This window comes from Mya arenaria, chromosome 1, assembly GCF_026914265.1.
Source record: "Mya arenaria isolate MELC-2E11 chromosome 1, ASM2691426v1".
NCBI lineage: Eukaryota > Metazoa > Mollusca > Bivalvia > Myida > Myidae > Mya > Mya arenaria.
Genome location: NC_069122.1, coordinates 2,500,807 through 2,519,535, shown reverse-complemented (window position 1 = coordinate 2,519,535; position 18,729 = coordinate 2,500,807). Strand labels below are relative to the sequence as shown.

Below are 18,729 nucleotides of genomic sequence, written 5' to 3'. Positions count from 1 at the left end.
ACAAAACAGAATACTTCAGAATCTGACTTAATATGATTTAAAATGGAATAAAATTCTAGTTTGTGCTCGTGGGCATCGGTGGTGTTTTTCACTTTTTGATGTCAATAAAAGATCCATATCAAAGCAAGCATGATAGGTAGGTTTCGCGTTTCGGTTGGATTTCTTTTATTTACTTAAATATCAAGAAACACGAGGGTCGCTGCTTTTTGAGGATCTTCGGAAACGCACGAGGCAACCACTAAGTGCTCATTTGGTATAAGGCAAATCGCATTCAGAACGTCGTTCCCTAGTTTATCTGCCTGTAGAGATTGGTTTGAATCTCCGGTTTCCTTTTCAAACACAACGACACAGTTCATGCTCGTCACATACAATTTGCTTGAGTCAGCTGTCATTTGTTGGGGACTAAAACTTTCCTCGTGTATTTTTCGTTTCCATTTAAAACTGTTCGTAGAGAAATCAAATCGCTTCAGGGTCTTATTAGTGACATTCAAAACGTAAATTGCCTCATTTTGGAAATCATACACCGTTTTGTGCACATCAATTTCGTTCGGACTCGGTTTCAAAAACTCTCGCATGTCGAATTTGTGACACTCTTCCTGACTTTGTTTGTCAATATGAACAATAATCAAGCACCCTTTGTCACCATCATATCCACTTATCGCAAATGTATGAGTGTCTTCATGATAATCAAACCCTGTGACTGTTACCCTTTGTTTCAGTTTTGACAACGCTTTAGCTTTCATCAGTTTACCGTTGTTAAAATTCACAATGTTAATGGTTTGTTCTCTGTTTTGAAACATGGCTACAGAATGACTGCCATATGATGTTATGTACGGCATATCACTTGTTTTGAGTTTCATACTGTCATTTATATGACCTGTTATATCCGTCAACATCAGTTTACCATGTTCATCAAGCAACACAAACTGATACGATCCTGTCACAGCTATGCTTCTTATTTAAATTAATCCCATTTTCGACCCAAGTTGACTCAATTGAAGTTCCCTGTCTTTTAATGATGAAAAGTCCGGAATACCCATTGGCTTCAATTGATCTTTTGATTTAATTTGGCAATCTTCCTCATCTTTACCTCGGCTTCCTTTATTACTTTGAAAGGGTAGCCAACTCTTTTTCTTAGAAACAGCATCTGGTAATGGAACAAAATCTGATACTGCCGCTTCTGTTGTATCTCCTGTGACCGCTGCTTCTTTTGCTTGTCTATTCATGGTTTTGATAGGCTTTGGCCCAACAGGAGGAGGTGATTTAACCTCATCTTCGCTCGGGTTGTTTTCTGCTCCTTTACTACTGTTTTTGTGAGTGCTCTGTTTGTCTTTTGACAATGGACCGAGGTAGTCATCCTGTTTATTAAAATCAAATTTCTCGATCTTACCTGAGCAGCCGTTGTCATTGACATTGGTAAGGGTCAATGTTTAAATATATCGGGACAATACTTCCAGATCAGCTAGGTTTATTATATTTTCTTCTTGCTCATGCAGTTGTTCGATTTCTGATTCGAAAGCCTCGTTGTCTATTGTGTTGATAGCTCCAATCTTTTTCAAAACATCATATTCTAGAGATTTGATTTTGCGGATTTCTTCTTTATCCCGATCCGAAAGAATTTTTGATTGCAGCTCTACCTCTCTAGCAGTGTTGACTTCACATTCTTTGATCTCTTGAATTAACCTCTCAGTATGTGCTTTGATTTCTCCTCTGAGTTCCTTACTTTTCTCCTGAACCGATTCTGCATGAGTATCAATGTTCCGCTTCTTTTCGACAATACTCTTCTTAATGATCAAAAGTTCATACAAGTGTCGTTCGGCCGGTAAGAGCTTTTCTATAATATTGAGGTCACAGTCAGTCTTTTTCTTATGCAAAATACAATCTAGGCACAATAAATTGTGATGTTTGATACATACAGATACAGCGAGTTCATGCTTGTGTGCGTCACAAGCCTGTTCTTTATCCTTTGCTTTCGACATCTGATAAATGATTGTCAAACCTCTAATACATTAAACGCAGAGTTTTTATTTAATCTAACGGCGACCCTGAAAAAGATGATGAAACTGTATGATACTGGGTTGGTATTCGTAATATTAGCATTAACATATCATGATATAAAACCCCTCTTATGTATATGATTAATCATTATTCGTATAAAACCCTACTTGACGCGATATACATGATGGCATAAATACCATAGGTATCTCCTGATCATTGATTTAAAGCTATTACGTTACGCTTGCTCGCTAGGAGATCCATACATGTCAACAATGATATACGAAATTAGAGCATTGATTTAATTGTATTGTAAACATTTAGAAATATAATGTTTTTGTTGATTAATAAACATTCCTAAAATACATGGTCTTATGAAATAATTCACAATTAAAACATCTAATTACCTATTGGTAATTATTATAACTATTCAAACTGAATACATGAAGTTGTTTTACTTGTATTTCCGGCTAGTCATGACAAACATGATTTTTGTATCACACTTATAATTGTATAATCTATCTCAAGAAAAAGGAAAACAATAATATAATTTACCTTGATCGGATTTATGTCTGTTATATCTATCCTGAAATCTTTATTCTCAACCAAACAAACACGGAATACCAATGCATGGCCGGTTTAAATTTTATTCTCCGTACATACAAACTGCTGTATCGGTTTTCAAAAAACAATGTCTGCTTGATAAAGTTTAAACTCAAAAGATAGCAAATATCGTTAATTAAAACGTTCACCCTTACATAACATTATTTGTCCGAAGAGAAAATATTAACGCCGAGCTTCTTGGTTTACATTTACGCTTGAAAGAATAATTAAAAATAGTAACGTAAATGTAGCCGCGAAAATCATGCTTGCAGCATAAAAATAAACATAAAAGAATTATTAATATTTAAACAAGTCTAAACGTCATTTAATAAAGGGAGTAAAATTTGTTTGTTTAGTATATAAAAACAAAATTAAAATTACATTAAAATAACATCTTTACAATTTTTTAATAAAAACGTCAAAGTTTTCAATTTATTAAATATTTCGGAAAAATCGCTTAAACAAGTGGTGTAATTTAAACTGTTGAAATAGACTGATTAATCCTGCCGCAGAAATAACTTTATAGACAAAGGGGGACAATTGCAATCATATATCAATCAATGCGAGGGGCAGCAGTTGAACACTGAGAATTATATAAAAGTTTTGTGCAAAAAGACATTTAATTATTTCGTATGAAAATAAAATAGATAATAACATTGTCAGAAGCATTTTACAAAGAACGAAGTACGAGAAAATAATAAGAAACATAATATGATAATTACTTAGAGGGTTTTCATAGGCGGACTGTTCGACCCAGAGCGTATTCGGATTATAAATCGCAGTAGGTGAAGATGGCATATCGATAAGATCATCTACACTATCTGTTTCAAGACCAGTGACATGGTCATTTGAAAGGTCATCTTGGCTCGGATGGAACGACATAACAGGTATTTCAGGTGGCTGTGCGAGTTCTTCCTTTTAATTATCACTTTGACTTTTCTCATTCGTATAATCAGGTGGTAGACTGTCTATTACAAAAGGCGGAACACGAAAACTGTTTGAGGAAAGACCTCAGCAGTCTACCAGCGAGCTTTTTAGAAAGCATTGGTCTCCATCACATAAACAACCAAATATCTTGGGTTAGCACTCAACTTGCTCTTGTCACAGTGTAAGAAGTCTAAATCACCAACTGCAATATTGCTGTCGTTTGGTTAGACTGAGTCACCATGGTTTAATCACTCACTGAATTTATGGTTATACAGGTGCTCCGTTTGTTGTTTCTCTAACCTGTAAAGGGATTAGGTCATGTTTTAACTGGTTCCTTTGCGTCCAGTCTATCATGCGTAGATTCTAGTACCACGTGTTCGTGTGTGAATCGGGCTACTGCCACTGCAAGACCAACGGAATTGATATGGCCTCCACCACGCTCAATCGTCGGCCAGGTGGCTCTTAATTAGATGTTGTTAACGGCCAACGCCAAGCATAACCTTAGTCAATTGTGCTCATCATCTTTTAGGGAAGTGAAGCCAGGCGCGGGATCATCACTTATTGAAGCTGGAAGACAATACAAAGGATGTAACTGTTTGATGAGGCAAGCAAGGCAGTTAGTATTATTTCTCCACATTCATCAGGAATTACGGCACTTGTAGTAAATAATTGAAGTTACAGTATCGCGGACAACAAACCCAAGTTGATGGTTTTATTCATGAAATCAGTTACAAAACAATTACCGGATACATTCAAGTTAGTCCTCACTTGTCTGTTGTTTGAACTGTATGGAAGCGAAGTACAAATATAAAATGCATTGCATACGCTGCTGTTAAGTCAGTATGTTTTTACACATAGTTGACTATCCGACCGCACACACAAGTGCTGGTAGCCAGAATAATTAGTGGACTGTAATGTTTAATTGCAGTGAGCGCTTTAATTTCACACTGTAACCAAATCACCTAAATAATCAATACTTCGCACTCAAAAGAGATTCAGTGCTAATTTGTCGCCCCTTGTAATGTAGGGCCTAGCGCCATACCTTGTCCACTTAGAGATTCATTAGCAATACTCCAAAGTTGGTCACCTGGTTGTGGAATTAAGACTGACTTGTGAACTGGTTGCACATTCTTAAGATTTAGACAAAACAACAATAGAGTCCTTGCCAACACATATATCATAAAGTGGGGATAGAACAGTAGCAGTAGCAGTACTAGAGACATCACGAGCAAGAGACTTGCAGGTACTAACGGTCTTTATAGTACATTTATGTGTCGTATGATAATACCATATAATCTACCGACCTTGGAAATGAACCTGTGAACTCGGCCGCACCGATAACTCAGTGAAAGAGCTTTCGGAATGTCGGTGGTTCATAACCCGGTCGCGTTAAATCGAAAGACGATAAAATATGGTACGAACAGTTCCCTTTTCTAGCGTTCGGTATGAAAAGGGCATTACTGGGGAAAAAGATAATTGTGTTCATTACTGTTTCAACCATGGAAAGTTGTCTCCCGTGTATCAGTTCTTTACACCGAACACATTAAAGAACTTCATCTAGACTTGTTTTTTCAGATTTTCAAACCAGAAAAAAAATATTATTATAGACCAGTCAAGATCACCTTATCTTCGTCTAAATCTAACCAGATGTATGAGTGTCATCAACAACCGTAACAACCAGGAGTACATACGAATGGAAGGCATCTATGCATTTACATAATCCTTTCACCAGATGCGACGTTAGAGCTCATTTTATGATTATGTTATGTTACAGAAGTCGCGATTGTAGCCTTATTGTGGAAGTAAGATATCAAGTGCCAGGTAAATATCAATGACGTACTTGAAAGAACTCAGCAGGTTACACCACGTTTTACAGAATCCTATTTCGCTTCCGCTTGGATTCTTAAGCACAATCCGAGTCGCACACAAAAACGGGAAACGTGCACAATTGTTTAATCAACGGGAGCAAAATCTTCAACAGTCAGGAGAATATCTCGACCGAACCTCACACAGGCTGATTTTTTTCCAATCGGGAAATATTGCTCAATCAAGCAATAATAAGAACAAAGAACTATTTTTTTTTACCAAGAAGTAACATATTTCAAGTTTAATTTGATTCAAGCTTTTTTATTATAGTTATTTCATGAAATGCTATGATAATCTGAATCGTTATCAAACATTTTGAGCTTAAGAAATGTTTTTTGAGGAATAGATAACGCTCTCTATGTTTGCTCAATCGAAAATACTGAATGTTAAGTATGCCATCATGGATATGAATACTGTGTCGTTGTTTTGAATTTGATATTTGTTATCTTTCGTAAACCTTCGACTCATTTTTAGTTCAATATTGATTTAGTATATATATTTATGTTTTGTTATGGTTTTGTAAATAAGCCGAGCTGATTTTTTTTATTTGCCATCTGATTTGTTTTCCATCATGCCCATTTTGGTTAGCAGTATAAATAATACTAAACACTTGAAACGTACAATACATGCGATGAATATTTCTGGCAGTGGTTCCTTGGTTGTAGTAAATTATAAATTTTAAACAATATAATTGTGGCTACTCCCGTTAATGGTTCCTATGACCATTCGCGCTACTTTTTCAGAAATATGCTAGGTTTCATTAATGTGTTAAGAACAAATGTTACTAATCCAAAAATGGTAAGTGCTACCTACTTATCAAATACAACCTACCAATGTCCGTTGTACTTGGTTAATCAACCTACCGATGTTTGTTGTACTTGGCCAATCAATCTACCGATGTTCGTTGCACTTGGTCAATCAACCTACCGATGTTCGTTGTACTTGGTCAATCAACCTACCGATGTTCGTTGTACTTGGTCAATCAACCTACCGATGTTCGTTGTACTTGGTCAATCAACCTACCGATGTTCGTTGTACTTGGTCAATCAATCTACCGATGTTCGTTGTTCTTGGTCAATCAACCTACCGATGTTCGTTGTTCTTGGTCAATCAACCTACCGATGTTCGTTGTTCTTGGTCAATCAACCTACCGATGTTCGTTGTACTTGGTCAATCAACCTACCAATGTTCGTTGTTATTGGACAATCAACCTACCGGTGTTCGTTGATCTAGGTCAATCAACCTACCGATGTTCGTTGATCTAGGTTAATCAACCTACCGATGTTCGTTGATCTAGGTTAATCAATCTACCAATGTTCGTTGCTTTTGGTCAATCGAACAACAATTGTTTGTGAAAGGCAACCTACCAACGCAGTAGTCAGAAGAAGAATTCAGCTCATTGCTTACCGTGCTTTATTGCATGTCCCAAGTTAAATAATAGTCTCTCTCTCTCTCTCTCTCTCTCTCTCTCTCTCTCTCTCTCTCTCTCTCTCTCTCTCTCTCTCTCTCTCTCTCTCTATATATATATATATATATATATATATATATATATATATCGGCTCAACTTGCATTCCTTAATTGAACTGCATTTCGGCAATTGAGCGCAACATCGTCGGATATGTTCTGATCGCAAATCATCGCATAACATTATACATGTAAATTTATTGTTTGTATTGTCTCAGCAGGCCCCGAAAAACTCAGATCAACATATATCATATCAGCACATAATTTTAATATTTTATGGGCCGATTTCATCTCCACCTGAAGCCTCAATGTACACAACTGATGAATGTAGTTCTTTACCTGAGATAAGTTACCTATAAGTGTTATTGTAATGAAATGGAAACATTTCATTTTCAAGTGTGCTATCTGCAAATAGTTTGAATGTTTGGGACCATTCATTATTACTATCTGGTGGCCATTATTGAAGATCATATAGTTTACGTTGGATAGGCTTATCCTTTTTAATTTAGCAATTAAGCACGGTAAGACGAAACATAAAGTAATCGGTATTCGGTGTTAGTCTTGGAATGAAACAATAAATATTGTATTTCATAAATATGCCTGGCCAGGAGGCATGTACGTTGTGTCTACAAATTAAGATAATTATCTTTAAATGTTAAAGTTTCTTTACATAAAACGTTATTTGAAATATCGTTGTTATTCTAAAAAATTGTCGGAATTTCTTTCTAAACAACTTTGTTGTCAGATGACAACTTTTTGATCAAATGAAAGCATAGCTATTTAAAGCGTGTGGAATAAAAGGGACTCGTTCACATATTTCCGTAGCAACTTTTTGTTTTTATATTTATTCAAATTTAGTCTTTAACTGACTTTTATGACCAACAAACACTAACACCAAACAGCACGTTTTTTTTTTTATTATGCATATATTTACAAAAAGCGAACACAATTAAATTTAATTTCTTGAATAAATATTATATTATTGTCCAGGTATATCAAATCTACTTTAGAATCAAATCCACGCATACGTTTAAACCAAAACAGACAAAATATTTAACAGTCTCTGATAAGGTTATCCGCAACATCTGCAAATCTGTTTAGGAATAGTCGTATCTAAAACACAACAATTGTGTAACTCAATGAAACTTGAAGAGTTAAAAATAAAATGAATGTCATATCCAAGAACATATACTATAAAAGAAAACTCTTTATATTGTTAATTTTTCGTCCGATTAGTATGCAATTTCCTTCAAATTATGTACACCACTTTCGGCACTGTTCTTACAGGGCGATAAATTCAAGTGTCATTGACATCAGCGGCTCGGTAGAATCGCACGACACTATTGCATGGCGTCGATCCTTCATCAAACAGATTGCCTTCAATTTGCCTATGTTTGCGGTGTGTGTTGCTATGGTTTTTCCAGATTTCTTTGAAAAGAGTGTTACATTTTCCTTGGATGTGATGTACAGGTGATGATCGTCAAAAACCACCTGATCAGGGGCAAAACCATCATCCTTCCACTGGACTTTCCACTCAAAACCTTTCTTTTCAAAGGAGTAGCATTTCATGCTTTTACTAGGTAGGTTTAGTATATATACAGCATTCTTTTCAAAGTCATACAAGGTTTTAAAATCTCCAGGGTCGTGGTGTTCCTCAGACGAAGACATTTTGAATGGGCCTCTAACATCCGAAACTTTGCCTGTTTCTGCATTTATGAGCATCACTCTTCCTTCTTCCTTTACAATCCCACTCAACGCAAATTGTTGACAATCTTTTCCCTTTCCACATTCAAATCCGAGAACGTGGATGGGCTTTGGTACAGACCCAGACAGTTTTAAGTCTGATGTTTTTATATCTTTGTGCTCAATTGAAAACTTTTTTATCTTTAAGTCTTTACAGTTCAATATTGCAAACGAATTTCCTTTATACTTTGTTATCTTAATTGGATCTTTTGATAGCGCATGTGTAACCTTGATTTCTCCACTGAAATCGGAAATAATAATCCGGTGTTTGTTTTCATCCAACAAAACCAACGCATTATGATCCGTTCCTAAAATGTTAGTTATTGCTGCGTTTGACTTTTTCGGTTTTGTAGAGCTCTTATGGACATAAAGCTGATTATCTGGCAACCCAGACAAACCAGCGAATGGACGAAACTCAAACTTTTTGCTAGACGGTTTATTTGTTTTTGAAGATCCTTTTGCTTGAGTACTTTCGCCTTGATTTTTGCTTGCTTCCTTGCCGGACTTTGTTTCAGTTTCACCTTCTTCTCCGTTTGGAGGATTCAAAAATGCCTTGGCAATCTTATCAGTGTCTTCCATATTAGATGAACCCGTCGCTTCTACAGATGCCGATCTTTGTCCGTTGTGGTTGCGAGGCGGAACTTCAGGTCCGGCTTCCGATGGATTACAGGTGTTGTCGGCATCCTGGCAAACAGATATGTGTTGCGATTGCTTTCTTCCATTTGTGTCTCTTATTCCTACAGCATTGTCTTGCACCTCATCATAGTGTTCATGGTCAAAGATCATCACTTTACCTAATCTATTATCTGAGTCTCCAGACAATGTCAGTTTCTTTTCATAACTACCCATTATTGTATCATCGTTCTTAACTGTGATATATCCTAACTTTGTTTGCATATTGTTTATCTCGTTTTGCGTGATATTTTCAGCATCTTTGGTTTTTACGGATATTTCAGCTTCAAGTTCTTGAATTTTTTTCTCTTGATCATTATTATTATCTAGCAGAGTCTTAGCTTGTGTCTCAAGATCCTTCGAAGTGTTTTCTACATTTTCTTCCACTTTTCTTACCAATTCCTCGGCGTGATCTTTAATTTGAGCTTTCAGCTGATCAATCTTTTCATGAACAGTTTTTGAATGGTTCTGAACAATTTCTTTTTGAAGTTTTATTATTATTATTATTATTATTATTATTATTATTATTATTATTATTATTATTATATGTATTTACACAAAGCATACGTTAATGGATGTATATTCTTAAATAAATATAATATTATTAATCGAGCCTCGCTATGTCGACGTCGAATAAGTCGACTTTCCGGTTATTTCGACTTTTTTCCGGTCCCGAATTTATTTCTTCTTATTCTATATAATGTATATCAAATCTACTTTAGAATCAAATCCATGCATATGATTAAACCAAAACAGACAAAATATTAAACAGTCTCTGACAAGGTCATCCACGACACCTCTAATCCGTTTAAGCATATTCGATTCCATAAACACAACAATTATATTACTCCAATGATGCTTTAACATGAAAAGTTAAATGATTGTTTTACATAAAAAGTCACATCAAAAACAAATACTATTAAATAAAACTCATTTTTTGGTCCGATTAATATTCGATACGATTCTTCCATTTATATACACCATTGAAAATTCGGAACCGTTCTTAAAGTGGGATAAATTCAAGTGTCATTGACTTCTGCGGCTCGGTAGAATCGCTCGACACTATTGCAATGCGGTGATCCTTCATCAAACAGATTGCAAACAGATTGCCTTCAACTTGCCTATGTTTGCAGTGCGTGTTGCTATGGTGTCTCCAGACGTCTTTGAAAAGAGTGTGACGTTTTCATTGGATGTGATGTACAGGTGTTCATCGTCAAAGACCACCTGATCAGGGGCGAAACTATCATCCTTGCATTGGATTTTCCACTCACTCTGTTCCTTCTCGAAGGAGTAGCGTTTCATGGTTTTACTACGTATGTTCAATATAAATATAGCATTCATTTCAAAGTCATACAAGGTTCTAAAAGCTCCCGGGTTGTGGTGTCGCGCAGACGAAGACATTTTGAATTGGTGTTGAACATCAGAAACTTTGCCTGTTCCTGCGTTTATGAAGATCACCCTTCCTTCCTCATTTACAATTCCGCTTAGCGCAAATTGCTGACAATCTTTTACAGTTCCATATTCAAACCCGAGAACGTGGATGGGCTTTGGTAAAGACCCAGACAATTTCACATCTGATATGGTTAGTTTCTTGTTCTGAATACAGTAAATTTTGATTTTCAAGTCTTTACAGTTCAATGTCGCAAACGAATTTTCTTTAAATTGTGTTATCTTGATCGGATCTTTTGATAGCGCATGTGTAAAAATGATTTCTCCAGAAAAATTGGAAACAATAACCGTGTGTTTATTAAACTTTATTTTCATCAAACACAACCAACGCATTTTGATCCGTTACCACAATGTTAGTTATTAATGCTTTCGAAACTTTGGCTTTTGCAGAACTCTCAAGGACAAGTAAATGTTCATTTTTCGACCCACGCAAACCAGGAAATGGATTAAACTCTGGATCTTTGTTACGAATTTCTTGGGTCTTTGAAGAGCTTTTTCCTGGAGTATTATTGCCCTCCTTTTCACTTGCGTCCATATGTTTTCCAGACCCGAACCAGCTAAAGAGTGACTTCGTCTTAGTTGTTTTATTTTCTTCTCTGGGTGAAGAACCCGGACAAGTCTCGGCATTTACAGAAGTAGACGCCGAGCTTTGGTCAATATGTTTACGAAGCGGAGGTGTAGGTTTAGGTCCGGTTTCCGGTGACTGGCCGGTGCTTATGACATCATGGCAAACAGGCACTTGTGAAGAGTGGCTTCTTCCAGTTGTGCCTCTCATTTCCACAGCATTGTCTTGCACTACATCATAGATAAGACTTTGGTCAATTATTTCCACAGTACCTAATCCATTCGAGTCTCCAGACAATGTCAATTTCTCAACATAGCTACCCGATACTGTATTGTCAGCCATAACTGCAATATTTTGTAACTTTGTTTGCAAATCGTTTACCTCATTTTTCTTTATGCTATCAGCATCTTCAGAGAAGAGTTTGGTTTTGACCGATATTTCACATTCAAGTTCTTGAATTATCTTCTCATGATCATCATTTTTAAAAAAACAGAGCCTTTGATTGTGTCTCAAGATCCATCAAAGTTTTTTCTTCATTTTCCTTAACTTTCCGCACCAATTCCTCAGCATGATGTTTAATTTTGTCTTTCAAATTATCTATCTGTTCATGTATATTTTTAGTATGACTCTGAACAAAATCTTTCCGTTCAGCAAGACATTGTTTAATTTTCAATAACTCAAACAAATTATTTTCACTCGGGGAAAGATTGTCTATACGCTTCACATTACATTCTGTTTGTTTCCTGTCAATTAAACATTGAATACAAAACAAATCATGATGTACCAGACACATGGCAGTTGCCGTTCCCGGAAAGTCGTGTTGTCCATCGCATAGCGATTCTTCTGTCGATGAACTTGCCATTCTTATCCGCAGTTATAATGTCCATTCAGTACTCAGTTTGAACCGGCTGTATCCCTTTGTTCAGCTAATTTAAAATGAAAAGTATATACAAATTAACTAAACTATACAGTCAGTAAAATAAACCCTAATCTAAATCTCCAAAAAAACGTAATCTATTAAATATAAATTAACTAAATATAAAAAAAGGAGTTGTTAGCATGTTCGGGCACTTATAAACGGTAACATGCCTCAATATGTCTACATCGAGCTATCACCAAGCCGCTTACATAAACCCAAAACTTCCGCAATGCGGTGTCCGTATTTGTGACACTCGGTATGCTTAAGGTTTGTCTAGTTCAATACCTTTAACAAAATTGTGCATTGGTAAAGACAGGGTTTAACTTTGCTTCTCGAGTCAATATAAATAAACTGGTGTACTTGTTCATATATGTAAGTTTTAGCTCTTTGGCCATCACTGGAACTGTCATAATATTTCTTAAAACAGATTACCATTCAACACGTCTCTATGAGAATTTGCACTCATTGACAGTTTGAATAAAACCGAAAGAGCTGTTTTCTCATTTTGGATGTTGGCCGTGCTACAGAAAGATCTTTCTGTAAGATTTTATTCTAAATTTAATTTCTACTGGCGAGTCTCCAGACATTCTCATTACCTGATTCTGTGCTGTTATTCAAAATTGCATTCCTATATGGTATTATTTTAACTATTAGCATCAACAGAAAAGTCTTTGTTCAATAGTAGATGATGTTAGAATTATACGTTTTTCTATCTCGTCAGTCATATCAATTTTTATCGGTTAGGAAAACTGTCTAGCACATGTCATATTATGAGGTGTACTGATTTTAGCATCACTATCTAAATAATTTGATCTTATACTACTGTGAACAAAATACAACGTTAAAGTAAATAGACAAAAGTATTTTATTATTTGAATGTCCCTCTCTGCTTGAAAACATAACCTGAAATAATTCGACTGTTTCAAAGTAACTAGAATGATAATTGATGAACAAAGCGTTACTTACGACAGACATGCGGAGAACCTTCTAACTCAGACGCTTTTTTGAACATCAAGTTGCCTTCATTGCATGATAAAATCCTAAATGAATCGCTAAATAAAATGAATGATAAAATATGATAAAAATAAATAGATTAAGGAAGTAAATTGTTATGTCTTTACCACCATATTCTTCGTGATGGTTATTTGTAAACAATCAGTTTTTGGAACACGCTTGGTAGAGGACAATTAGTCAAATGCTCTTCCAAACTGTCAAAGGTCTAGGACAGCAAGCATTTCTATCGTTTCGAGTCCAAATAAAAAAAATTGGCAGCAGGAAGTATTGGCTAATAACCTTATTTAATGCAAATAAGGTCATTTTTCTAAATATACATGAATTGAAGTTCTAGGACAACAATAACTTGTATTGTTTCGAGTCCACATAAAAATAGCACGACGGAAGTAGGAGGTATTGGTTAATAATCTTATTGAATGCAAAGAATGTCAGTTTCATTAAAAACATGATTGAGCGTTTTCCACATTTCGTTTTATGACGATCTTCAGAAATATTAAGTGTGATGAACAGATAGCATTTTTGGATAAAGCACAAATAGCTGATAATGCGGACGAAAGCCCGCTTTATCTTTACGTTACAAATACTCCTTTATTTTCTTCCTGATTCGTCAGAAATAAATAATTTAAACCTGTTTTAAGAGCCTTAGTACCGAATTTGAGATTCTGCGTACCGAGTATCACGGTGACCATTTTGAGTTCCGAACTCTGTAAAAAAAAAACGTTATACGTTTGGTTTTCGTCTCATACCAAATATCCTAGCTGAAATGGCACCATCATAAACACCATTCAAACAAAAATAAATGTTTCGGTGTTTATGTATAACCTCGACTAAAGCTTTGTTTTATGTACGATGTTTTAACTTCTCGGCTGTATCTTTAAATTGTAAACATTGTTCTGAATTAGGTCTTCAAAGACCTATTTGAGCGCTTATAATCAGTGCCAGTGTGACCGCCATACCATTTACAGATAACGATATGTTGATTGTCTTAACCTTAAAGATAAAATTGTCTTGATGTAATGCGTCTTTTCTTTACTATAGTATTTGTTTGGTCTTGGTCATTGAGACTTTCAACAGAATCTTCGTTAACTTTAAAATAACTTAACTTCTCATGTAATTTGCAACGTTTATTTTACCAAGCAAAGAAGCAGAAAGGTCTACATAAATTGATAAACATAACGACTGGGTAATTCATTAAAAAGTAACTTTAGTATGTGTGTTATGATATGAAGTGATGATAATGAAGATATGTAAATAAAACAGATTTAAGATATATCGAGACAATGAGTGTATGAAGTCAATTCAAAACAACAATAACATAAGGGTTGAATTGCTTATAAGCAGATAATATATACAAATGATTTTAACGTTTTTAGAACCAAATCTCCCTCGGACCGGATCATGTGTCAAGATCACGTACAGTTGAACAATACAGACAGGACACACATTAAATGCGTTTGCTCAATATGCCATTATTCCGTTTGCCACTTGAAACGAATTTGGGAATTCGTTAATATTTAAAGATAGGATTTGAAGTCCTTAAAACAGCAGGTTTGTTTTTAGGTTTTCGAACAATATAATGACAAAAATCACCACTAATAAATTCCCAAATCATATCCACATAAAGCAGAATACTTCAGAATCTGACTTAATATGATTTAAAATGGAATAAAATTCTAGTTTGTGCTCGTGGGCATCGGTGGTGTTTTTCATTTTTTGATGTCAATAAAAGATCCATATCAAAGCAAGCATGATAGGTAGGTTTCGCGTTTCGGTTGGATATCTTTTATCTACTTAAATATCAAGAAACACGAGGGTCGCTGCTTTTTGAGGATCTTCGGAAACGCACGAGGCAACCACTAAGCGCTCATTTAGTATAAGGCAAATCGCATTCAGAACGTCGTTCCCTAGTTTATCTGCCTGTAGAGATTGGTTTGAATCTCCGGTTTCCTTTTCAAACACAACGACACAGTTCATGCTCGTCACATACAATTTGCTTGAGTCAGCTGTCATTTGTTGGGGACTAAAACTTTCCTCGTGTATTTTTCGTTTCCATTTAAAACTGTTCGTAGAGAAATCAAAGCGCTTCAGGGTCTTATTAGTGACATTCAAAACGTAAATTGCCTCATTTTGGAAATCATACACCGTTTTGTGCACATCATTTTCGTTCGGACTCGGTTTCAAAAACACTCGCATGTCGAATTTGTGACACTCTTCCTGACTTTGTTTGTCAATATGAACAATAATCAAGCACCCTTTGTCACCATCATATCCACTTATCGCAAATGTATGAGTGTCTTCATGATAATCAAACCCTGTGACTGTTACCCTTTGTTTCAGTTTTGACAACGCTTTAGCTTTCATCAGTTTACCGTTGTTAAAATTCACAATGTTAATGGTTTGTTCTCTGTTTTGAAACATGGCTACAGAATGACTGCCATATGATGTTATGTACGGCATATCACTTGTTTTGAGTTTCATACTGTCATTTATATGACCTGTTATATCCGTCAACATCAGTTTACCATGTTCATCAAGCAACACAAACTGATACGATCCTGTCACAGCTATGCTTCTTATTTTAATTAATCCCATTTTCGACCCAAGTTGACTCAATTGAAGTTCCCTGTCTTTTAATGATGAAAAGTCCGGAATACCCTTTGGCTTCAATTGATCTTTTGATTTAATTTGGCGATCTTCCTCATCTTTACCTCGGCTTCCTTTATTACTTTGAAAGGGTAGCCAACTCTTTTTCTTAGAAACAGCATCTGGTAATGGAACAAAATCTGATACTGCCGCTTCTGTTGTATCTCCTGTGACTGCTGCTTCTTTTGCTTGTCTATTCATGGTTTTGGTAGGCTTTGGCCCAACAGGAGGAGGTGATTTAACCTCATCTTCGCTCGGGTTGTTTTCTGCTCCTTTACTACTGTTTTTGTGAGTGCTCTGTTTGTCTTTTGACAATGGACCGAGGTAGTCATCCTGTTTATTAAAATCAAATATCTCGATCTTACCTGAGCAGCCGTTGTCATTGACATTGGTAATTGTCAATGTTTCAATATATCGGGACAAGACTTCCAGATCAGCTAGGTTCATTACATTTTCTTCTTGCTCATGCAGTTGTTCGATTTCTGATTCGAAAGCCTCGTTGTCTATTGTGTTGATAGCTCCAATCTTTTTCAAAACATCATCTTCTAGAGATTTGATTTTGCGGATTTCTTCTTTATCCCGATCCAAAAGAATTTTTGATTGCAGCTCTACCTCTCTAGCAGTTTTGACTTCACATTCTTTGATCTCTTGAATTAACCTCTCAGTATGTGCTTTGATTTCTCCTCTGAGTTCCTTACTTTTCTCCTGAACCGATTCTGCATGAGTATCAATGTTCCGCTTCTTTTCGACAATACTCTTCTTAATGATCAAAAGTTCATACAAGTGTCGTTCGGCCGGTAAGAGCTTTTCTATAATCTTGAGGTCACAGTCAGTCTTTTTCTTATGCAAAATACAATCTAGGCACAATAAATTGTGATGTTTGATACATACAGATACAGCGAGTTCATGCTTGTGTGCGTCACAAGCCTGTTCTTTATCCTTTGCTTTTGACATCTTATAAATGATTGTCAAACCTCTAATACATTAAGCGCAGAGTTTTTATTTAATCTAACGGCGACCCTGAAAAAGATGATGAAACTGTATGATACTGTGTTGGTATTCGTAATATTAGCATTAACATATCATGATATAAAACCCCTCTCAAGTCACCCTACTTGACGCGATATACATGATGGCATAAATACCATAGGTATCTCCTGATCATTGATTTAAAGCTATTACGTTACGCTTGCTCGCTAGGAGATCCATACATGTCAACACTGATATACGAAATTAGAGCATTGATTTAATTGTATTGTAAACATTTAGAAATATAATGTTTTTGTTGATTAATAAACATTTCTAAAATACATGGTCTTATGAAATAATTCACAATTAAAACATCTAATTACCTATTGGTAATTATTATAACTATTCAAACTGAATACATGAAGTTGTTTTACTTGTATTTCCGGCTAGTCATGACAAACATGATTTATGTATCACACTTATTATTGTATAATCTATCTCAAGAAAAAGGAAAACAATAATATAATTTACCTTGATCAGATTTATGTCTGTTGTATCTATCCTGAAATCTTTATTCCCAACCAAACAAACACGGAATACCACTGCATGGCCGGTTTAAATTTTATTCTCCGTTCATACAAATTGCTGTATCGGTTTTCAAAAATCAATGTCTGCTTGATAAAGTTTGAACTCAAAAGATAGCAAATATTGTAAGTTAAAACGTTCACCCTTACATAACATTATTTGTCCGAAGAGAAAATATTAACGCCGAGCTTCTTGGTTTACATTTACGCTTGAAAGAATAATTAAAAATAGCAACGTAAATGTAGCCGCGAAAATAATGCTTGCAGCATAAAAATAAACATGGAAGAATCATTAATATTTAAACAAGTCTAAACGTCATTTAATAAAGGGGGTAAAATTTGTTTTTTAGTATATTAAAACAAAATTAAAATTACATTAAAATAACATCTTTACATTTTTTTACTAAAAACGTCAAAGTTTTCATATTTTTTAAAATATTTCGAAAAAATCGCTTACACAAGTGGTGTAATTTAAACTGTTGTAATAGACTGTTAAAACCTGCCGCAGAAATAACTTTATAGACAAAGGGGGACAATTGCAATCAGATATCAATCAATGCGAGAGGCAGCAGTACTTATTAGTTGAACACTGACAATTATAAAAAAAGTTCTGTGCAAAAATACATTTATTTAATTATTTCGTATGAAAATGAAATAGATAATAACATTGTCAGAAGCATTTTACAAAGAACGAAGTACGAGAAAAAAATAGGAAACATAATATGATAATTACTCAGAGGGTTTTCATAGACGGACTATTCGACCCAGAGCCTATTCGGATTATAAATCGCAGTAGGTGAATTCCTCCCCATTCATCAGGAATTACGGCACTTGCAGTAAGTAATTGAAGTTACAGTATCGCGGACAACAGACACAAGTTGATTGTTTTATTCATGAAATCAGTTACAAAACAATTACCCAATACATTCAAGTTGGTCCTCACTTTTCTGTTGTTTGAACTGTTATGCGAATCGAAGTATAAATATAGAATGCATTGCATTCGCTGCTGTTAAGTCAGTATGCTTTTACACATAGTTGACTATCCGACCGCACACACAAGTGCTGGTAGCCAGAATAATTAGTGGACTGTAATGTTTAATTGCAGTGAGCGCTTTGATTTCACACTGTAACCAAATCACCTAAATAATCAATACAAGCACTCAAAAACGATTCAGTGCTAATTTGTTGCCCCTTGTAATGTAGAGCCTAGCGCCATACCTTGTCCACTTAGAGATTCATTAGCAATACTCCAAAGCTGGTCACCTGGTTGTGGAATTAAGACTGACTTGTGAACTGGTTGCACATTCTTAAGATTT

General features: G+C 35.4%; 1 protein-coding gene across 1 annotated transcript; it reads right to left on the bottom strand.

Annotated features, from left to right (window-relative positions):
• Window positions 1-14,404: 14,404 nt before the first annotated feature.
• LOC128237467 (uncharacterized) lies at window positions 14,405-17,453 on the bottom strand. Its single transcript, XM_052953034.1, has 2 exons — window positions 17,361-17,453; window positions 14,405-16,880 (listed from the first exon to the last, which is right to left on the bottom strand). Exon 2 carries the CDS (start codon window positions 16,812-16,814, stop codon window positions 15,009-15,011), a length of 1,806 nt encoding a protein of 601 aa, XP_052808994.1. The 5' UTR covers window positions 16,815-16,880; window positions 17,361-17,453; the 3' UTR covers window positions 14,405-15,008.
• Window positions 17,454-18,729: the final 1,276 nt, after the last annotated feature.